Source organism: Zeugodacus cucurbitae, chromosome 6 (assembly GCF_028554725.1).
Source record: "Zeugodacus cucurbitae isolate PBARC_wt_2022May chromosome 6, idZeuCucr1.2, whole genome shotgun sequence".
NCBI lineage: Eukaryota > Metazoa > Arthropoda > Insecta > Diptera > Tephritidae > Zeugodacus > Zeugodacus cucurbitae.
This window is the reverse complement of record NC_071671.1, coordinates 33,891,012-33,915,615: the sequence shown is the minus strand read 5'-3', so window position 1 is coordinate 33,915,615 and position 24,604 is coordinate 33,891,012. Positions and strand designations below refer to the sequence as shown.

Below are 24,604 nucleotides of genomic sequence, written 5' to 3'. Positions count from 1 at the left end.
AACTGCTAATCCACGATTGAAGGCAGAACTTATTTAAGTTTAGATATGATTTAAAAAATCTGAATTATTAAAAACTTTTTATTTGGGTTTGAATAACAGGGACTATAGGTAACAGCGCTGAAGCACCTAAATATAATCTAATTTAAAACCGGTCTAAATTAGTTATAACGGGGTTAGGGAAATCGGTCCATTTTCATCTATACTTGATTATTTAATTTTATAAATATAACAGTTCGTTAGATGTATTTCGTTAGTCAATACATAACCCTCTACACAAAATTTAATACCAAACTGTAGTAAATATATTACATTATATGTTGATTAAATTTTCTCAACGTATTTTAGATACTAAATGAAAATTATTACATTAACCCTCTCATGCCCGAGTTAAAATGGGCGGAGCTAAGATTTTTTTAGGACAGATATATATTAGTCTTAACTCAAATATGAAGTGATAAAAATTTCAAAATCCTATGTATCCTGGTTCATTAGTTACAGAATGTTGCTTATAGGCACAAATTAAATTATTATAAATTAACTAAACACTTTTCTCATGAAATTTTTTTTTAATAACTCTCTTAGCTTTACTTATTTATGTATTATAGTTCACTTTGATTTAAAATAAAACAATTAGTTTTATGTTTTTTGAACACTTTTTGTATTACCACTTTTGTATAACTTTTTTTGCGACACGATTTTTGCCAATTTCTCTCTGCGGAGAACTCTTACTGAATGAACACGTGCACAGGCCATATCAGAAAAAGTAACTGTAAGCTTGCACAACACATAAGTCCACTTAATTGAAAAAACAGCTGGTCAAAAATATTATATAACGAGAATTAGAAGCTGGTAAGTACTTATAGGCAACATTAGGCATAAAAGGGTTAAGCTTTGTATATGGGAGGTAGGGAAGTACAGAAAAGATTTGATTCATTAAGAGCCCGATCATGCTCTTATCAGACTTAAGATTTCTCGCAAATCTTCAGATAATTATAATCGTGCAACAAAGTTGCAAAGAGAGTATTAAAACTCTGTTCACATAACGGTTGTTTGTGAGTCATAAAACTAAACGAGTTACACAAATTTTTGGTCATAACTAAGCCATAAAAAAGTTATGTAAATAGTATATGGTACTGAGGATCACTCTAAGGAGAGGTTTATTTCAATGTAATTTTTTGAAGTGGGCGTGGTCACACCCCAAATAAGATTTTTGTATATATCTCGCAAACAAATAAAGCTATATAAACCAAACTTTCTGCAGTCATTTCCTTATTTACTCGATCATACACCAAATTGGTGAAATTGGATAATAACCACACCCACCTCCCGTACAAAGGTTATGTTGAAAATTACTAAGTGCGTTAACTCATTAATGAAAAGCATAAGAAACATTAAGTTTTACAGAATAAATTACAGAAAAAGCTCAGATTAAAAAAATGAAAAATGGAAGACACCATTTATGGGTCAAAATTCATATCTCAGAATCTAGTAGAAAGATTTCAATGAAATTCGGTGCATTATAATTTTTTGACATCCTGATAGAACCGATGGAAAATGGGCGAAATCGGTTCACAACGCCGCCTACCTCACATATAATACAATTTTGAATTCCTTTCTATTCGTTCACTTTATAATAAATACCCACACTCACATATGTATACGTATGGTAACGATTTTCACCACGTTTTTAATAAATAAATTTGAATAAATTGTGAAAACAAAACTACGTTTTTATTAATTTGTTTTAAAATATGGCCAAAATCATTACCTCATGTGTACTTATATGAGTGGGTGTACATCAGGAACCAATTAAGATAGCGGAATAAAACTTTAAATCAATACTGTATTTGAGTTGTGGCATCACTTGGAGAAAAATGGTCGAAATCGAACTATAACTTTTCAAAGCTCCAGATATCGAACATGAAGAACTCATTGCCTAAGGGAAATATTTTACTGAAAATATGGGTAAAGCTCTCAGTTATTCTAAAGAAATTCTCGATCTGTTCCTTCTATGTATGTCTCTGTAACAAAAATTTTTAAAATTGGATAAAGCTCTCTCTAGTAAAGCTCTCAGTTATTCTAAAGAAATTCAAAGAAGATCTGTTCCTTCTAATAGTAAGTCTCTGTACCAAAAACTTTTAAAATTGGATCATAGCATACCCTAGCTCCCATATACTTAATTATAGGTTTTTCAAAAACCGAATCCAAGACAGATTTGCTGAATGCGAGAATGGCAAACCAATTTTCATTGGTGTCACAGAATCTGATTGGATTTTCATTACAAGACAATTTTTTTTGAATTTTAACCACATAATTACTTCAAAATATTCATTAACCCGAAAAATATAATTAAAATTATAAATTATTTCAGCATTTGTTTTATTTGGCAATGAAAGTAGCGCAAACAAGAAAAGGAAAGATTAAGGGAATCACAGTAATTCGCTTTATGCTCAAAGAAAGTAATAAATAGTATTTATTTTTATGTAAATATGTACATATTAAAAAAAAATGTACTTTTATGAAAAAAGATAGATATTTCCATGATCTAATCTGAATTTTCTTTTTTTTGAACTTCTTAAAATATTTAGATTTTATCCGTTGAATTCAATATTTACGTCATTTAGCTTTCGTATCTTTTATTTTAATAATATTTATATTTTTCCAAAGCGTTTTAACGGCTAATCAATATAAATTTGAACAAAATAATTCAAATCTGTTAGCCCTGAAACTCTTGGTTTGTTTCTGATAGTTAATCCGATAAAATTGGTTTCCATGACACCTAAAACCAAAAAAATTTCTGATTCGAATATCAAACCAATAATATCAGAATTAATGACACGAACCAGAATTTTTTGTTCTGATTCTGACAACTATCAGATTCCACAAAAGCCCTGGATATATGAAATATCTTATCCGATTTAAGTGAGGATATAATGTACCTTAGGGTACCTGCAGAGTGGACGCTCAAAGCCAAGCCGAGCGCAACGCTGATGAATGCTAGAAATAAGCTTCAAAGCTGTGTGCATATATTTTCATACGAAATCACACAGGTAGCGCAGAGTGAAAGCCAAGCGTAACGCTGATCAACGCGAGAAAAACAGTTTGGAAGTGTTTTTCGGCGCTGACTCGCTCTCATACATTGTATTTATTCACTTTATTAGAGTAGTTACATGCAATTTAGTGAACAAATAAGTTACATATATTAATATTTTGATAATTATAATTATATAAAATTTAATTAAAATGTTTTTATATAATAATATAATATTTATATACTTGGTCCAATTTTTTCAATCAATAATATAATCGAATGTTTTTGTTTTAATTCGAACACATTTAAACAATTTTTTCTGATTTTTTTTTTTAATTTTATGCAAACATAAAGAGAATAAAAGTCAAAAGTACCAATGTGTATAACAACAAATTACTCCAGGTATTCAGCGCTAACCTTCGTACACACTCTGCGGTACCAAAAATTGAACAGCGCTGATCGAAATCGACTTTACGCTCAAAGCCGAGCCGAGCCGAGCGCAACGCTGTTAAATGCTAGAAATAAACGTCAAAACTGTGCACATACATTTTCATACGAAATCACACAGTTAGCGCAGAGTGGAAGTTGACCGAGGCAGAGCGTAACGCTGATCAACGCGAGAAAAACAGTTTTGAAGTGTTTTTCGGCGCTGACTCGCGCTGAAATATATTTGTTCACTTTATTTTTGCAATTTTAAGTATAAACATGTAACTTGATATTTTTAATTTAAATTTGAAATAAATAAATTAAATTCAAAAATTTATTTAATATACAGTGGAACTTCCATAACTCGAACTTCTATAACTCGAAGATATCCATAACTCGAACACTTGAATTAGCAATAGCGTTTCGAAGCCAAATTTCATACACATTTTCTTCCCTAACTCGAAGTTCTCCATAACTCGAACTCTTGAAGTGGCAAAAGGAGGCAACTTTCATACAAATTTCCTTCCATAAATCGAACTTTTCGACAAGGGCATAATACAAAATTTAAAATTACACTTGTACATAGGTGTATAATAATAAAATGTTCGCGGAATTCAGCGCTAAACTCTCGCAACCACTCTGCAGTACCTAGAATTGATAAGCGCTGATCGAAATCAGCTTTGCGCTCGACGGCTTTGAGCGTCCCCTCTGCAGACACCCTTAGTTGTGAAAATGAATGAAATAGTAAAATCGGCTCAGGAATTATCTCCCGCATATACTACATATACAGGTTTTTATTATTATACTGGACTTTATACCGAATATGTAAGTAAAATCGTATGTTATGTTAATAAAATTACATCAGTAAATTCTTCTTATTCTTGACTGGCGTAGACACCGCTTACGCGGTTATAGCCGAGTCCGCGCCACGTATCCCTCCTTCTGGCAGTTTGGCGCCAATTGGTTATACCAAGCGAAGCCAGGTCCCTCTCCACCTGGTCCTTCCATCGGAGTGGAGGTCTCCCTCTTCCTCGGCTTCCACCAGCGGGTACTGCATCGAATACTTTCAGAGCTGGAGCACTTTCATCGATTCGAACAACATGACCTAGCCAGCGTAGCCGCTGTTTTTTTTCTATGTCGTCGAATAACACATACAGCTCATCGTTCCATCGTCTGCGGTTTTCGGCGTGGCCAATGTTTAAGGGACCATAAATCTTCCGCAAAACCTTTCTCTCGAAAACTCCTCGTGCCGTCTCATCGGACATCGTCCACGCTTCTGCTCCATAAAGTAGGACGGGAATGATGAGAGACTTGTAGAGTTTGGTTTTTGTTCGTCGAGAGAGAACCTTACTTTTCAATTGCCTACTTAGTAGTAGTAGCACCTGTTGGCAAGAGTGATTCTGCGTTGGATTTCCAGGCTGACATTCTTATTGCTGTTAATGCTGGTTCCCAGGTAGACGAAATTATCTACAACTTCAAAGTTATGACTGTCAACAGACGCGAATGCGCTGACTGTTTGTTTGACGACAGGAGATATTTCGTCTTGTCCTCATTCACCACCAGACCCATACGCTTCGCTTCCTTATCCAGTCTGGAAAAAGCAGAACTAACGGCGCAGGTGTTGTTTCCAATGATATCGATATCATCGGCGTACGCCAGCAACTGTACACTCTTATAGAAGATTGTACCTTCTCTATTTAGCTCTGCAGCTCGTATTATTTTCTCCAGCATCAGATTAAAGAAATCACACGAGAGTGAGTCACCTTGTCTGAAACCTCGTCTGGTATCGAACGGCTCGGAGAGGTCCTTCCCGATCCTGACGGAGCTTTTGGTGTTGCTCAACGTAAGCTTACACAGCCGTATTAGTATTGCGGGGATACCAAATTCAGATATCGAGCCATAACGGCAGCTCCTTTTCGTGCTGTCGAAAGCAGCTTTAAAGACCTATTTTCACGGGTCTTCTCCAAAATTTGGCGCATGGTGAATATCTGGTCTTTTGTTGATTTTCTAGGTCTAAAGCCACACTGATAAGGTCCAATCAGTTTGTTGACGGTGGGCTTTAGTCTTTCACACAGTACGCTTGACTGAACCTTATACGCGGTGGGGTCTCCCTTTTTGTGTATTGGGCAGAGTACACTGAGATTCCAATCATCAGGTATGCTTTCTTCCGACCATTTTCTGCAAAGAAGTTGATGCAAGCACCTTATTAGCTCTTCGCCGCCGCATTTGAATAGCTCGGCCGGTAATCCATCGGCCCCCGCCGCCTTATTGTTCTTCAAGCAGGTAATTACTATTCGAATTTCTTCACGGTCGGGCAATGGAACATCTGCTCCATCGTCGTCGATGGGGAATCGGGTTCGCCATCGCCTGGTGTTGTACTTTCACTGCCATTCAGCAGGCTGGAGAAGTGTTCCCTCCACAAACCCAGTATACTCTGGTCATCAATAACTATATCACCTTTGGGGGTCCTACAGGAATGTGCTCCGGTCTTGAAACCTTCAGTTAGTCGCCGGATCTTTTCGTAAAATCTTCGAGCATTACCCCTGTCGGCGAGCTGGTCAAGCTCTTCATACTCACGCATTTCGGCCTCCTTTTTTTGTCTGCAAATGCGTCTCGCTTCCGTCTTCTGCTTTTGGTATCTTTCCCATCCCGCTCGTGTTGCGGTCGATCGCAACATTGCGAGGTAGGCAGTCTGTTTTCTCTCCACTGCGAGACGACAATCCTCATCATACCAGCTGTTTTTTTGACTTTGCCGAAAGCCAATGGTTTCAGTTGCAGCTGTACGTAAGGAGTTTGAAATGCCATCCCACAGTTCCCTTATACCGAGATGCTGATGAGTGCTCTCAGAGAGCAGGAGTGCAAGTCGAGTAGAAAATCGTTCGGCTGTCGGTTGTGATTGCAGCTTCTCGATGTCGAACTTTCCTTATGTTTGTTGACGTGTGCGCTTTTCTACACAGAGGCGGGTGCGTATCTTAGCTGCTACAAGATAGTGGTCCGAGTCGATGTTGGGACCACGAAGAGTACGCACATCAAAAACACTGGAGACATGTCGTCCATCTATCACAACATGATCGATCTGGTTGCGAGTGATTCGATCCGGGGACAGCCAAGTAGCTTGATGGATTTTCTTATGCTGGAATCTAGTACTACAGACGACCATATTTCGGGCCCCGGCGAAGTCGATCAGCCTCAGACCTTTCAACGATGTTTCGTCATGGAGGCTGAATTTTCCGACTGTTGTGCCAAAGACACCTTCTTTACTCACCCTAGCGGTGAAATCGCCAAGCACGATTTTGACATCGTGGCGGGGCAGCGCTCATAGGTACGTTCTAGGCGCTCATAGAAGGTATCTTTGATCACTTTGTCCTTCTCTTCCATCGGGGCGTGAGCGCAAATCAGCGATATGTTGAAGAACCTCGCTTTGATGCGGATTGTGGCTAGACGTTCATCCACCGGAGTGCATGCCAGGACTCGACGACGGAGTCTCTCTCCCATCACGAATCCCATACCGAATTTGCGCTCCTTTATATGGCCGCTGTAGTAGATGTCACAAGGACCCACCTTGCGGTGATGTCTGCCTTTACTCTTACGAGGACATCAACCAGCTGGGCAGAGGCACCTTCCCAATTAAGGGTCCGGACATTCCAGGTGCATGCCCTTAATTCCTAGTCCTTTAAACGTTTGCAGTGGTCGTCATCAAAATTGGGGTCTCTCATCCGAGGCTGTTTCTTCCTTTTCATTGGGGGGTGTTTTTATGTGGTGGGTCCCAAACCCTACGCACAACCGCATAAGCGGGTTTCGCCTTCTCACTAAGACCGGAAGTCGTGAGCTGCTTGAGCCACATGTAAAAGAATCGTTCCTGGCCACTCCCAAGTGAATGACAGTCAGAAACTTTCCTCACTTACGTTAACTTCTACATATGACTCCATCAGTAAATTGCGTGAGTATAAAATGTTCGGTTACACCCGAAGTTAGCCCTTACTTGTTTTAGTATAACTTCAGCCCGGAGATCCGCAGTTTCCTTCACTGGGTGGACAGAACGACGGACGGTTACCTTCCTTATCGATATCGGTTATATAAATCATTTTATATGTATTTATTTAATGGCAACTGTTACAAACATATATATTTTTTTGACATTATAGTATTCAGGACTCTTCATATTGTAAACTTGTGATTCATAATATAATATTCGCCGAGCTTACGTCTTTCTTATTATTGTTATTTTTTTTTATTTTAAAGATATTTATTTATGTTAATTCTAATACAAGGTTTAAAGATGGACAGGAAATAAGTGCTGATGCTCGAGTAAAAATTTCCCGGGACTCATACCGTACAGAGGACTATAACTTATCACTCACAATTTGCAAACCAAAAGATGCTGGTACTTACGAAGTGAAGGCTCTAAACGCCATTGGCGAGAGTCAATCGCAATGCAAGGTTATTGTTCTCAGTAAGTAAAAATATAAATATTGATTTTTATTTCATAAAGTTATGCATATAATATGTATTTACACTTAAAAACATAAAACATTACATTTCATACCAATCCCTTACCAGATGAACTAGAAAGAAAAGAGGAAGTGGATGGACCCAAAGAGCAAAGCGTTGAAAGTGGTGGTAAACATAATATATCAGTTTGCGAATACTAACTCATTTGCTTCAGCTGCTATTTAGTTTTGAAAACTTATTTAACACATATATAGAATGATATTTGTAAGAGATAAACCGTACTTATGGTACATTTGAATTAATCCGAGTTAATAATTTTAAAGCAGAAATTTATACCAATGGTATATTGTGCAAAAAGTGGTCGAGACTGTGAAACATTTAACTCACCAAATACATTTCTTACATAATTCCTAAGTCAATAAAATACAAAATATATAGCAGTAACTGTTCAGTAATCACAGTTCTGCTTACCAATGATTTCACTGAAGTTTGCATGGCAATAATTCCATCGGATATGATAAGCGATTTTAAGTGTGGAGGAAGCCAAATCAACCAAACCAAATTGGCAATCTTGTTTTTATCGATGAAATTATGACTAAAGAAGTGTATTTGAAAATTCTTCAAGAAAATGTGTTACAAAGTGGGGAAAAATAGGATTGACTGGATATTTTATTTCCAGCAGGACAACGATCCCAAACATACCGCACACATAGTGAAGATGTGGTTAATACAAAAAGTTCCCAATTTGTTACTAACACCTCCAAAGAGCCCAGATGGCAATCTCATCGCACATGTATGGTATTATTTATAAAAACACCTAAGAAAACACAATATTACTTCAAAAAATCAACTTAAAAACTTGCTCCAAGATGAAGATGAATGGCAAAATATAGGTACAGATTACACAAAAAATTTATTCACCCCATGTTTGACCAACTAAAAATAGTTCTTTGATTATGGGAATAGCCCACCGGATATTAACCCTCTAACAGGCAAAACTAAAATCGTGGACAGAAAAGATTGGGAATTTTTTTCTAGTTTAAATGGGCTCCATAAACCTCAAAAATATCATCATATGATTTGTTTTAATTTTTTTGTGCTCGCAGGTGAAAATAATCTGAAGCCCGCTTCAGGGCAGCTTTGCCGGCTTAGATCAAAGTAAAGAAATAAGTGCAGTTTCAATTAAAACTTCATTTTATTTCAAAAGAAAAAAAAAATAAGAAATACAAAATAAGGATTTCAATAACTAGGGGAATTCAAATAACAATGTTTATTAGTTTTTGTGATGATAGTCAAAAAAAAACAGTTTTTCGTTTTGAGCAGCATAAATTTAGTTTACATTTGGAACAAAAACACTGCGTTTCTGAACTTAGGCACAATTTACATTTTCTTTTTTCACCATCTTTAGGAAGCCAAATGGGAAAGTGATCATACTGATCAAATTTCTTTCCTACGGGTGTTGATGTTGTGAAACTTGGAAACGCCCAGCGGGACGATTGAGTTTGTAAGGACAAGACCAGCAGCAACTTTAACAGCTTGTCATCTTGTGCAGATAGATTGTTGTTACAATTTTCTAAATGCAGACGTCGATACAAAATATATGAATTTGTCGCAGCCATATCTACGAAATGGTAAAAAAGGTTTCGGATTTCGAGTCTTTGCGTGGATATGATAACGACCCATAAGTCCATCCATTAAGTCTACTCCTCCCATATGGCTATTATATTCCCGTATAATTTGGGGGCAATCTACTTCTATATGCTGCTTTTGTTTTCGATCGTAGCGTGCAACTTTGGCCGATTGCTGGTTTTCATTTTCTCTTTTAAATGGCTGGATGCGAACGTAAATTGATGCCAATCGGACTGTCTTGTTGCCTTTCTACAAAACCGTGTTAATATCGACACCATATGCATCCCCAACGTACTCAATTGAGTATCGTCTTTCTTCGTTCTTTACATACTTATCCAAGGGAAACTTGCATTTTGGTATTCGGTATGCTCGTATCGTGCCCAAACTGTAGATGCCCCTTGCGAGTAAATATACCAACAAATGTAACGATGTATAGAAATTGTCGAAGTAGAGAATGTGATGAGCAAAATCAGGTATTGTTTGTGATAGTCGTGCAACTACATTTGCAGTACTTCCAAGATCCGGCTGACCTGGTAAAATGATGTTATCGCCAGCGCCGTTATAGACTTCGAAGCGATACGCAAATCCAGTGGAGTCACACAAAACGAATAATTTTATTCCCCACTTGTGTGGCTTAATTGGCATATATTGCCGAAGATAATGTTTTAATTTTGTGCTACACATTTGCTCATCGACGCAAAGACGAGCAGACGAGCAGACTTTGGAACAGAATCGAACAGTTTGTTGAGTTCATCTGATAATTTTCGGATACGAAACAACGGATCATATCTCGGTTAACCTTTTTCAATCCTCTTGCTTTCATCTCTAAAAGACAAATATATTTTTATCGCCAAAAACTGTTTTACAGTCATTGATTCTTGAATTGGAGTGAAAGCATTTTTGCCCCAATTCGGATAACGGTAAACGGACATATAAATGAATACGCCAATGTATTTAAAAATTCTTTCAGCGTCGATCTTAAACTGGCTGTTGACGTTTTCAGAATAAGCTGCTCGATTTGTTTCTTCCACAATCAATAGAACTAGTTCTTTTGTAAAAAAATAGCAGAACATTTTCATCGGTGTGTCAAGCTTTCTTATTCGCGGTGGTAAGCATGAGTTGCCGCGGAAAGCCACTTCGTTCACATGCAAACGCATATTTTTCTTTCGCCAAATAATATTTAAAAAATCATTTGCACTTTTCGACATATTTTCAATACCTATAAAATATATGTTATCGACTGAGGCAATCAAGTGCAAACTTTGAATGAAAAACATATACCTGAACTTGTAAAACCACCAGAAAAGGGAATGACTAAGGGACCAGTAGCTTCCAAGGTTGGTAATGAAGATCGCGGTCGCTGCAGTAGAAGAAGATGCTTCAGGTATTTCAGTGAGCATTGATGATCCTACAGGTATATCATCAATTGAACTTATATCCAAGGACATATCGATGATTTGTACAAATGAATCAGTTGCCTCATTCATTTCCCGAATACACGCTGAAATAGCATGTTCATCTTCCGGAAATATTTCATCAGGCATAAAATCGCGGTCGTCCAATTCATCGTCACTGTTAAAATCACTATCATTCTCGTCTATTTCAATATATCTAAGCGTAAACAGGCAAGGCCGCCCTGAGGCGGTCTTCGTGTTTGTATTCTTAAAACTTGAACTACTTTTTATTTTTTATAAGAAAGTATATTAACTTTTCTTCTTTTAACAGTTGTAGACAACAAAGCAATTTCTTAGGAATTTGTGACAATTTATAAAGGCCGCCTCGGGCGGTCTTGCCTGTTAGAGGGTTAAAAGAAATTTTGGTCAACTTATTATTAAGCTTTTTTATACATTTCCTACTTTTTTGCAGGAGTATCAACACTTTTGCGTTGCGAATTTTTGAGTTTTCCTTGGATTTTTGACTATTTTTTTTAAATGAAACACTCTTAATATCCAATTTTTATATTTTTCACAAGAGATAAAATGTATTTACTTAATTTCAATTAATAATGGAATTATTCGCAAACTTTTGTGATATATTTTGTAAAATGTCTTCGAAATGGTAGGGTATCAAGACTTTTACTCTACACTGTACATATCGTATATGTAAATAAACACAAAATGTATCGCGTTTAAGGGGAAACTAAAAGATTTGGGATAATCGCCTTTATTAGTTTTATCTGTATTATGTAATGAAGTTAATGAATATACCGAAGAATGGTGTTGAAAAGGGGTTTAAAAATTTAAAAATTTGTTTAAAAATTTAACAATTTCCGTATCGTGCCTCTGGTTTGCTATACTGTATATACTGGTTCACAGTATTTATCGGTCATATGTCCCATGGTAAAATTAAACAAGAATATTACAAATGTCGTACTGTGATTTGGTAGCAAAAACAAATAAAATCGGTCCATACGATACTGAGACTATTTTGAATCCCTTTCAGTATACTATTAATATATAATTTAATAAATTCGGTCATTTATTATATATACAGAATTAAATGATGACTGAATGTTTTAAGTTCCATGTCAAAGGCGCCTCTCATATGAAAATATAGAGGAATATACAAATTTGCTAACGTTGACCTGTTAATTTAAAAATGTCTGATACTCGAAAAATATGAGATACATACATATGTATGAGAGTGATCTGAATGAAAAGAATATTTGTATATCCGCATACCTTCCCGTACACATCTTAAATATATGTATTAGATTTACATTATATAGCTTTAATGGGGCCTCTATTTTTACAGTACTAAATTACCTTATTGTGTCAAATGAATGGGTAAAATAAAGACAACTACATATTATATTGTATCTAAAGAATTCAAAATTAAAAAAAATATATTCATGTATTGGCAAATATTTGACAAAGACATGCATATAATAAAATCATTTTCATGTCATTTAAACTGATATATGTAAATCATCTTATAGCGTTTTTTTGCTTTTATTGTGCATTTTTTTGCTTTTTATTATGTAAAAAATGGATACATTGAAAGAGGTAATCCACCATGTGGATAATGTTAAAATATAAAGAGGCAGCATTTTCATTGAGAAAAGAGAACGCTATGAATTTGCAAACAAATAATAATATTTTCCACTTAATTTCTGGCTGCGTCCAAGCCTTACGTTTTATTATAGTCTCGCAACAAAAGTTGCTAAGAGAGTATTATAGTTTTGTTCACATAACGGTTGTTTGTAAGTCATAAAACTAAATAAGTTAGATATAGGGTTATATATATCAAAATGATCAGATAACTTAAGTAAAAATTGAGATATCTTGACGAAACTTGGTACACATGTTCCTTGGGACCGTGGGAGGGTTGCTTTCAATGGGCAAAATCGGAACATTGCCACGCCCACAAAACCGAAACGAAAACCGAAAACACATAAGGAGTCATAACTAAGTCATAAATAAAGTTATAAAGCTAAAATTTGGTACGAAGGATAGTCCTAGTAAGGCCCATATTTAGATATATTTTTTTTGGGGAAATGAGCGTGGCCCGCCCCAAATAGGTTTGTTGTATATATCTTGCAAACCAATAAAGCTATATAAACCAAACTTTCTGCAGTCGGTTCCTTATGTACCCCACCATACATCATGAAAATAGTTGGTATCGGATAATAACCACGCCCACCTCCCATACAAAGGTTGAGTTGAAAATTACTAAAATTGCGTTAACTCACTAACGAAAAACATCAGAAACACTAAATTTTACAGAAGAAATAGCAGAAAGAAGCTGCACTCAGATTTATTTACAAAATAGAAAAAGGACGTTGCATCGCCCACTTATGTGTCCAAAACCATATCTCAGGAACTACTCTACCGATTTCAATGCAATCCGTTATGTAATATTTTCTTTACACTCTGATGACACTTGTGGAAAATGGATGAAATCTGTTCACAACCACGACAACTTCCCATATAACTCAATTTTGAATTCCATCTTATTCCTTCACTTTATAAAATATATATAAGGAACTAATAAAGGTAGCGAAATAAAACTCTGCACAAATACTGTATATGATCTGTGGCATCACTTGTGAAAAAATTGTCGAAATCGGACTATAACTTTTCAATTCCCCGGACATCGAATATGAAGAACTCAGTGCCTTATGGTAAATTTTCACCGAAAATATCGGTAAATCTCTTAGATATCTCAATTTAATTCAGAGGAAATCTTTTTCTTCTAATAGTGTGTCTCTGTACCAGAAATGGTTAAAATCGGGTCATAACTTCCCGTAGCTCTCATATAGCTAATTATGGGTCAAATTGTGTGTTATCTTAATAAAAGTATATCTTAAAAAAAATATTACTTGTTTAATCAATTATCTTTCATTTCAAATTAAAAGCATTTAAAGAATTCATATTTGTAGTGTCTTTTTTGAGAATAATTTGTCCTTCGAGCCATTTTTACCACAAAATTTTGTAGCACTATGACAAGTGGCGATAGAGTTTTTAATGAGGTATCCGCATAATTTTGGTATATCCAGTAGATTAATGAGATAATCTGCTCAACAGTCTAAATCTTGTGACTAAGTGTCGGTCGGAACATGGCATTATTGATTTCGCTCATCTAAAATACAACCTTGGACATGCATATGTGTTGCATTTTAATGCTATAAGTCAATCATATTTAATTAGGTTAATTAAATAATACTATAAATAATGCTATTCCCAACTACTTTTTTTGCAAATTCCCTAAGGTTTGTGAATGAAAAAATTGATGAACTGATTATGCCTCCAGTTCTATATACAAGTTAGGATAGCTTCTGACAAGCCAACATATTATTGTTGGCTAAGCCTTCCATACAAAATATGCTAATAGCTTAATCAAAACGGTTCCCTTCTATTTAATTTTTTTATCTATACTAATATTATAAGAGGAAAAATTTGTATGTATGTTTGTAATGAATAACCTCAAAAACTACTAAGCCGATTTCAAAAATTATTTCACCATTGGAAAGCTACATTCACTCCGATAAGCCATATGTATAGCTAGAATCTCAACTTTCTGGAAATAGTTCCCAGGGGAGGGTATCAAAAATACTCCTTGATGGAGAATCTTCACTTCACATCGCAATCATGGAGTAACGAGCGCTCGCAGCTGTTTGCTAAAAAAAATTTCAAAACCTCCCAAGTACGCGGTTGAGAATCGAGTACGGAGTGTATGCATCGACTTGAAGGACAAAATATTAGAAATATACAAGCTCGCACTAGGGCGTTTTTGTTCTATAACGGCATAAGTCATAAAACTAAACGAGTTAGATATAGGGTTATAAATATATATCAAAATGATCAGGATGACGAGACGAGTTTAAATCCAGATGTCTGTCTGTCCGTCCGTGCAACAGATAACGTAAGTAAAAATTAAAATTTCTTGACGAAACTTGGTACAAATGTTCCCTGTGTTTTTTTTAAGAATGGGCGTGAACGCGACCCTAAATAAGTTTTTTGCGAATATCTTGCAAACCAATTAAGCTATATATACCAATCTTCCTATGGTCGATTTTCTTTACGTACTCCATCACACACCATAAAAATTGATATAATCGGATAATAATCACGCTCACCTCCCATACAAAGGTTAGGTCGAAAATCACTAAAAGTGCGTTAACTCACTAACGAAAAACATCAGAAATACTAAATTTTGCAGGAAAAATGGCAAAGGAGAGCTACACTCAGATTTTTTCACAAAATGGAAAATGTGCGTGGCGTCGCCCACTTATGGGTCAAAAACCATGTCTCGGGAACTACTCTACCGATTTCAATGAAATTCGGTATATAATATTTTGTTGACATCCTAATGACACGGGTGAAATATGCGCGAAATCGGTTCACAACCACGACTATTTGCAAACAATTTGGTATTTGTGGCTTAAATATTACAGGCATTTAAGCGGGATAGGCACTTAACTGGGGAAATTTTATATGTAAATAAAAATATTAACTCTTCTAAAAGTTACTAAAACTCTGATTATAGGAAACAAACTTGTATGCTTAAGTCGACAACACTTTAAATACAGTTATTTACTAAGTAAGTTATTTTTGTCTGCTATTGACTGTGTATCGTCAAAATGTGTGTTTGGTATGCAAATTTCATTTGAAAGTTTTTAATTTAATTTAATTTTTGAAGAAAAAAAGGTCTTAAAGTTTACTAGCGCATATACATAGTCAAATCGCCATTGGCAAAAAGGCAAGAGAAATATCCAATATGATCAATAAAATACACACTACTTTTCAGTACATTACTGCTAAATTAAAAAAAAAATTGATTGGTAGCAACCCACAAAACGTTTCACGTCCCAAGCTGAAAGGAAAATTGAACGAAGGTCCCAAAATATTCCATGTGACTATCGCTTAAGAGTTGAAGGAAGCTGATATTGCTTAAGTCCACCTTGAACCTGTGCGGAACTTCTTGTACTCACTAGATTTTAGACAGCACACATCACGAAACAAGCCAAATAGTATATCCACGTGATAACAAACTTTAGAATGCAGTAAGTTTTGCAGATGAGTACAAATTTAATCTAATTTGATCTGATAATCGTTAATTTGTATGGTGAAAGAAGGAAGAAGCGCTGTAAAATCTAAATTCAAATAATACTGTTAAGCATGGAGGAGGTTGCATTATAGTGTAAGGTGTAATGGACTCAAATGGCAAATCTTCTTTTAATCGAAGGAATAGTGAAAATAATGAACTACTTTGCAATATTAAAACCCATAATTTGGCTCTGTAAGCACATAAACTTAACTTAAATGGTGGTTACTGCCTCTTTCAGAAGAACGACCCGAGTCATTCCGTTTTATTGGTTTTAAAAAGTGCTGCCGCTTCCTCCATAGAGGTCCTCCATATAGGTAGCATATATGGATATAAAGTTACCAAAGCCCAAAATTAATAGTAAAAATGAGGTCAAGGCAGCACTTCAGAAGAAATGGAAACATATGTTTACCTCTCGAACTTACACAAAATAATTTTTTAATTTTTCTTTAACATGTTTTTTTGGCTTCCCAAATCGGAGCTATTTTAATTTTTCGGAGAAAACTTGGTTTTTTTAATAAATTGTATTTACTTTCAAATAACTAATAAAAAAAATAAATAAACTATTCTCACTTTTGGACGCATGTCAATATCTGAATTAGTTTAAGAGATAAGTACACAGGTACACAAGTACAAGTAGACAGGTCTTTCTCCACCTGGTCCTTTCATCGGAGGGGAGGCCTCCTTCTTCCTCGGCTTCCACCAGCGGGTGCTGCATCTAACACTTTCAGAGCTGAAGCACTTTCGTCCATTCGAACAACATGACCTAGCCAGCGTAGTTGGACTATGTCTATGTCGTCGAATAACACATACAGCTAATCATTCCATCTTCTGCGGTATTCGCCGTTGCCAATGTTTAAGGGACCATAAATCTTCCGCAAAACCTTTCTATCGAAAACTCCTAGTGCCGTCTCATCGAATGTTGAAATCGTCCACGCTTCTGCACCATAAAGTAGGACGGGAATGATGAGGGACTTGTAGAGTTTAGTTTTTGTTCGTCGAGAGAGGACTCCACTTTTCCATTGCCTACTCAGTCCATAGTAGCACCTGTTGGCAGGAGTGATTCTGCGTTTGATTTCAAGGCTGACATTATTATCGGTGTTGATGCTGGTGTCCAGGTATACGAAATTATCTACAACTTCAAAGTTATGACTGTCAACAGTGACGTGTGAGCCAAGACGCGAATGCGCTGACTGATTGTTTGATGACAGAAGATATTTCGTCTTGTCCTCGTTCACCACCAGACCCATGCGCTTCGCTTCCTTATCCAGTCTGGAAAAAGCAGAACTAACGGCGCGGGTGTTGTTTCCAATGATATCGATATCATCGACGTACGCCAGCAGCTGTACACTTTAGCTTTAAAATCTACAACTAGATGGTGTGTGTCGATCCGCTTTTCACGGATCTTTTCCAAGATTTTGCGCATGGTGAATAACTGGTCAGTTGTTGATTTTCCAGGTCTAAAGCCACACTGATAAGGTCCAATCAGTTTGTTGACGGTGGGCTTTAGTCTTTCACACAGTACGCTCGATAGAACCTTATAAGCGATGTTAAGGAGGCTTATTCCACGGTAGTTGGCGCAGATTGTGGGGTCTCCCTTTTTGTGGATTGGGCAGAGTACACTGAGATTCCACTCGTCGGGCATGCTTTCTTCCGACCATATTCCGCAAAGTAGCTGATGCATGCACCTTATCAGCTCTTCGCCGTCGTATTTGAATAGCTCCGCCGGCAATCCATCTGCCCCCTCCGCCTTGTTGTTCCTCAAGCGGGTAATTGCTATTTTAATTTCATCACGGTCGGGCAATGAAACATCTGTTCCAACGTCGTCGATTGGGGAATCGAGTTCGCCATCTCCTGGTGTTGTACTTTCACTGCCATTCAGCATGCTGGAGAAGTGTTCCCTCCACAAACTCAGTATTATTTGCTTTATTACTTTATCGAAAATTAAGCATTAACTATTGTAAAGTTTACTTTATTTTTATTAATTATTTAAGCATTTTTACTATTTCTATACAATCAATTATAATGATCACAACTTTTGCTTTTATAATATATGTATAAGGAAATTCGTGAACAAGCTGATGGCCCGCGTTATTTTTATATTAAGATGTTTAGTTTTCCTTTTTTGTATAAAATAAATGAAGATACGAGGCTCTGGCGACCGAGTAAAGGCGGTGTAACCTTATCATCTGCGTTAACGTCGATGCGTCATTATGTAAAATATCAACAATTTTACTTGAATTGTTGTTGTGGAATTTTATTGTACAGAGAAACTTCGTTTTTCGCAGCCAACTTTACTTCTGGACACTCTGTCAAAATCGAACTTCTTAACCGATCAGCGGTGCCGTTGCGTTGTTTCGCTGTGCTCCATACAAATTGTATGGGCATGAGAATTTAACATGACACATTGACAGTAATTTCAAGCTGCCGTGGAGGCAGTTATTTGATAAGAATCTGAAAACATTTTCAATTTTTTTATTTTGTCAATTGCACAGGATAGGGCTGTAAGTAAACGGAAAACTAGCAGCAATTTGTAAAGAAATATAGTGAATAAGTTACTAGTCAAGATCTTTTCAATTAAATCAAAATAATGACAATAAAAATGAATTCATATTTATAATAAAAAACAATTAATTAATTCATATATGCACACACGTCCGTAAGTTATCATTTAAATCAAATTTTAATTAGTCTAAACACTCACAATTTGAATTTTCACCGTTATTTACTGAATATCTAATATTCATTCAATAATTAAGAACTATTAAAAAGAACAAAATCAAAGCAGAAGCACAAGCATCCATGATTTACACAACTGATGGGCGAAGTAGTGATTTTTCAGTATCGGTGCAAGAGAGACGGTGACTTTTAAATCAAAGTGACTTTTTATAGCGACCAGCGATCACTACTTGCCTTAAAGTGGCCATACACGATACACATGTGTGTTCGATCGAACAATCCGTTCGCAAAAATGTTTGATTTTATACGATCGGTGATCATATGTTTGTCGTTTATAGCGCTGTGTGCAAACAATTGGTGATTTGGAGAAGAAAAAAACGTCGACATATAGTAAATTTTAAAAGAAAAAAATTATTTTGTTCAAATAAAGTATTGTCTAAATATAGACAAATACATAAAATTGCTAATGTTACAAATTCATCTCATAATTATAAGAAGTGTTATTCCATTATCCGCTTGTTCTTTCCATGTTCATTCATTGAGAACGAGACACCCATACAAAGGTTAGGTCGAAAATCACTAAAAGTGCGTTAACTCACTAACGAAAAACATCAGAAATACTAAATTTTGCAGGAAAAATGGCAAAGGAGAGCTACACTCAGATTTTTTCACAAAATGGAAAATGTGCGTGGCGTCGCCCACTTATGGGTCAAAAACCATGTCTCGGGAACTACTCTACCGATTTCAATGAAATTCGGTATATAATATTTTGTTGACATCCTAATGACACGGGTGAAATATGCGCGAAATCGGTTCACAACCACGACTATTTGCAAACAATTTGGTATTTGTGGCTTAAATATTACAGGCATTTAAGCGGGATAGGCACTTAACTGGGGAAATTTTATATGTAAATAAAAATATTAACTCTTCTAAAAGTTACTAAAACTCTGATTATAGGAAACAAACTTGTATGCTTAAGTCGACAACACTTTAAATACAGTTATTTACTAAGTAAGTTATTTTTGTCTGCTATTGACTGTGTATCGTCAAAATGTGTGTTTGGTATGCAAATTTCATTTGAAAGTTTTTAATTTAATTTAATTTTTGAAGAAAAAAAGGTCTTAAAGTTTACTAGCGCATATACATAGTCAAATCGCCATTGGCAAAAAGGCAAGAGAAATATCCAATATGATCAATAAAATACACACTACTTTTCAGTACATTACTGCTAAATTAAAAAAAAAATTGATTGGTAGCAACCCACAAAACGTTTCACGTCCCAAGCTGAAAGGAAAATTTAACGAAGGTCCCAAAATATTCCATGTGACTATCGCTTAAGAGTTGAAGGAAGCTGATATTGCTTAAGTCCACCTTGAACCTGTGCGGAACTTCTTGTACTCACTAGATTTTAGACAGCACACATCACGAAACAAGCCAAATAGTATATCCACGTGATAACAAACTTTAGAATGCAGTAAGTTTTGCAGATGAGTACAAATTTAATCTAATTTGATCTGATAATCGTTAATTTGTATGGTGAAAGAAGGAAGAAGCGCTGTAAAATCTAAATTCAAATAATACTGTTAAGCATGGAGGAGGTTGCATTATAGTGTAAGGTGTAATGGACTCAAATGGCAAATCTTCTTTTAATCGAAGGAATAGTGAAAATAATGAACTACTTTGCAATATTAAAACCCATAATTTGGCTCTGTAAGCACATAAACTTAACTTAAATGGTGGTTACTGCCTCTTTCAGAAGAACGACCCGAGTCATTCCGTTTTATTGGTTTTAAAAAGTGCTGCCGCTTCCTCCATAGAGGTCCTCCATATAGGTAGCATATATGGATATAAAGTTACCAAAGCCCAAAATTAATAGTAAAAATGAGGTCAAGGCAGCACTTCAGAAGAAATGGAAACATATGTTTACCTCTCGAACTTACACAAAATAATTTTTTAATTTTTCTTTAACATGTTTTTTTGGCTTCCCAAATCGGAGCTATTTTAATTTTTCGGAGAAAACTTGGTTTTTTTAATAAATTGTATTTACTTTCAAATAACTAATAAAAAAAATAAATAAACTATTCTCACTTTTGGACGCATGTCAATATCTGAATTAGTTTAAGAGATAAGTACACAGGTACACAAGTACAAGTAGACAGGTCTTTCTCCACCTGGTCCTTTCATCGGAGGGGAGGCCTCCTTCTTCCTCGGCTTCCACCAGCGGGTGCTGCATCTAACACTTTCAGAGCTGAAGCACTTTCGTCCATTCGAACAACATGACCTAGCCAGCGTAGTTGGACTATGTCTATGTCGTCGAATAACACATACAGCTAATCATTCCATCTTCTGCGGTATTCGCCGTTGCCAATGTTTAAGGGACCATAAATCTTCCGCAAAACCTTTCTATCGAAAACTCCTAGTGCCGTCTCATCGAATGTTGAAATCGTCCACGCTTCTGCACCATAAAGTAGGACGGGAATGATGAGGGACTTGTAGAGTTTAGTTTTTGTTCGTCGAGAGAGGACTCCACTTTTCCATTGCCTACTCAGTCCATAGTAGCACCTGTTGGCAGGAGTGATTCTGCGTTTGATTTCAAGGCTGACATTATTATCGGTGTTGATGCTGGTGTCCAGGTATACGAAATTATCTACAACTTCAAAGTTATGACTGTCAACAGTGACGTGTGAGCCAAGACGCGAATGCGCTGACTGATTGTTTGATGACAGAAGATATTTCGTCTTGTCCTCGTTCACCACCAGACCCATGCGCTTCGCTTCCTTATCCAGTCTGGAAAAAGCAGAACTAACGGCGCGGGTGTTGTTTCCAATGATATCGATATCATCGACGTACGCCAGCAGCTGTACACTTTAGCTTTAAAATCTACAACTAGATGGTGTGTGTCGATCCGCTTTTCACGGATCTTTTCCAAGATTTTGCGCATGGTGAATAACTGGTCAGTTGTTGATTTTCCAGGTCTAAAGCCACACTGATAAGGTCCAATCAGTTTGTTGACGGTGGGCTTTAGTCTTTCACACAGTACGCTCGATAGAACCTTATAAGCGATGTTAAGGAGGCTTATTCCACGGTAGTTGGCGCAGATTGTGGGGTCTCCCTTTTTGTGGATTGGGCAGAGTACACTGAGATTCCACTCGTCGGGCATGCTTTCTTCCGACCATATTCCGCAAAGTAGCTGATGCATGCACCTTATCAGCTCTTCGCCGTCGTATTTGAATAGCTCCGCCGGCAATCCATCTGCCCCCTCCGCCTTGTTGTTCCTCAAGCGGGTAATTGCTATTTTAATTTCATCACGGTCGGGCAATGAAACATCTGTTCCAACGTCGTCGATTGGGGAATCGAGTTCGCCATCTCCTGGTGTTGTACTTTCACTGCCATTCAGCATGCTGGAGAAGTGTTCCCTCCACAAACTCAGTATTATTTGCTTTATTACTTTATCGAAAATTAAGCATTAACTATTGTAAAGTTTACTTTATTTTTATTAATTATTTAAGCATTTTTACTATTTCTATACAATCAATTATAATGATCACAACTTTTGCTTTTATAATATATGTATAAGGAAATTCGTGAACAAGCTGATGGCCCGCGTTATTTTTATATTAAGATGTTTAGTTTTCCTTTTTTGTATAAAATAAATGAAGATACGAGGCTCTGGCGACCGAGTAAAGGCGGTGTAACCTTATCATCTGCGTTAACGTCGATGCGTCATTATGTAAAATATCAACAATTTTACTTGAATTGTTGTTGTGGAATTTTATTGTACAGAGAAACTTCGTTTTTCGCAGCCAACTTTACTTCTGGACACTCTGTCAAAATCGAACTTCTTAACCGATCAGCGGTGCCGTTGCGTTGTTTCGCTGTGCTCCATACAAATTGTATGGGCATGAGAATTTAACATGACACATTGACAGTAATTTCAAGCTGCCGTGGAGGCAGTTATTTGATAAGAATCTGAAAACATTTTCAATTTTTTTATTTTGTCAATTGCACAGGATAGGGCTGTAAGTAAACGGAAAACTAGCAGCAATTTGTAAAGAAATATAGTGAATAAGTTACTAGTCAAGATCTTTTCAATTAAATCAAAATAATGACAATAAAAATGAATTCATATTTATAATAAAAAACAATTAATTAATTCATATATGCACACACGTCCGTAAGTTATCATTTAAATCAAATTTTAATTAGTCTAAACACTCACAATTTGAATTTTCACCGTTATTTACTGAATATCTAATATTCATTCAATAATTAAGAACTATTAAAAAGAACAAAATCAAAGCAGAAGCACAAGCATCCATGATTTACACAACTGATGGGCGAAGTAGTGATTTTTCAGTATCGGTGCAAGAGAGACGGTGACTTTTAAATCAAAGTGACTTTTTATAGCGACCAGCGATCACTACTTGCCTTAAAGTGGCCATACACGATACACATGTGTGTTCGATCGAACAATCCGTTCGCAAAAATGTTTGATTTTATACGATCGGTGATCATATGTTTGTCGTTTATAGCGCTGTGTGCAAACAATTGGTGATTTGGAGAAGAAAAAAACGTCGACATATAGTAAATTTTAAAAGAAAAAAATTATTTTGTTCAAATAAAGTATTGTCTAAATATAGACAAATACATAAAATTGCTAATGTTACAAATTCATCTCATAATTATAAGAAGTGTTATTCCATTATCCGCTTGTTCTTTCCATGTTCATTCATTGAGAACGAGACAATCGAACGTGACAATCGCACACATTTCAACTAAAAAAATTATGAACTAAAATGTTTTTTAAATATGACAGTAAGATTTTTTATAGCTCTTTGGTAGCCCTACATTGTGCATGGATAATAATAATAATAATTTTATAAAAAAACAAAATGCAGTAGGTATAGAAATGAACAAAGTAGCTCCTATGCGACTTGGCTTTCGTATATCTCGTAAATGGTTATGAATTAATTTAAAATTTATTTAATATAATATATAATACATAAATTTAAATATTTCCCTATGACAATATACAAAAATTCTAATAATGTTTAATATTTTGTCTGGCGGAAATTCCCATATACAAAAAAGTTTTAACATATAACAAACCATCCTACCAAAATAGGTTTATATGTTTATTTATGATTAAAATACTTAATCTGAAATAAAATGCATTGTTTTAGTATTATACCGTGTATTTTGCGTTTGTTGTTCTAAACGAAATAATTTTTTTGCAAATTTTAAATTTTGCATGAATTTCTCTTTTATATACTCTCGCAACAAAAGTTGCTAAGAGAGTATTATAGTCTTGTCCACATAACGGTTGTTTGTAAGTCCTAAAACTAAACGACTGTGATATATACATATATACCAAAGTCATAAGGGTGACGAGTAGAGTTGAAATCCGAATGTCTGTCTGTCCGGCCATCCGGTAATGGTAGGTAAATGGCTGGTAATTGTATGGTTGTACATACAGTTATTTGCTTATGCACATGTTTAGTACGGCTGTCTCTATTTATAATAACGTTTTTTATACTCTCGCAACAAAAGTTGCTAAGAGAGTATTATAGTTTTGTTCACATAACGATTGTTTGTAAGTCATAAAACTAAACGAGTTAGATATAGGGTTATAAATATATACCAAAATGATCAGGGTGACGAAATGGCGAAACCGAAAACAAAGCATATTTCGATGTAATTTTTTTTGGGAAAGTGGGCGTGACTCCGTCCCCTACTAAGTTTCTTGTATATATCTCGTAAACTACTTGAGCTATATCAACGAAACTCTCTGGAGTCGTTTTTTTCAGGCACTTCCTTATATTGTCCAAAAATGGAGGA

The 24,604-nt window shown here is 35.8% G+C and overlaps 1 protein-coding gene across 1 annotated transcript in view; it reads left to right on the top strand.

Annotated features, from left to right (window-relative positions):
- LOC105218719 (obscurin) overlaps positions 1-24,604 on the top strand; it is a 369,888-nt gene that overhangs the window by 215,813 nt on the left and 129,471 nt on the right. The window contains exons 16-17 of the mRNA XM_054232816.1: positions 7,729-7,910; positions 8,018-8,077. Coding sequence (XP_054088791.1) covers positions 7,729-7,910; positions 8,018-8,077 — 242 coding nt within the window. The remainder of the gene's footprint in view (positions 1-7,728; positions 7,911-8,017; positions 8,078-24,604) is intronic.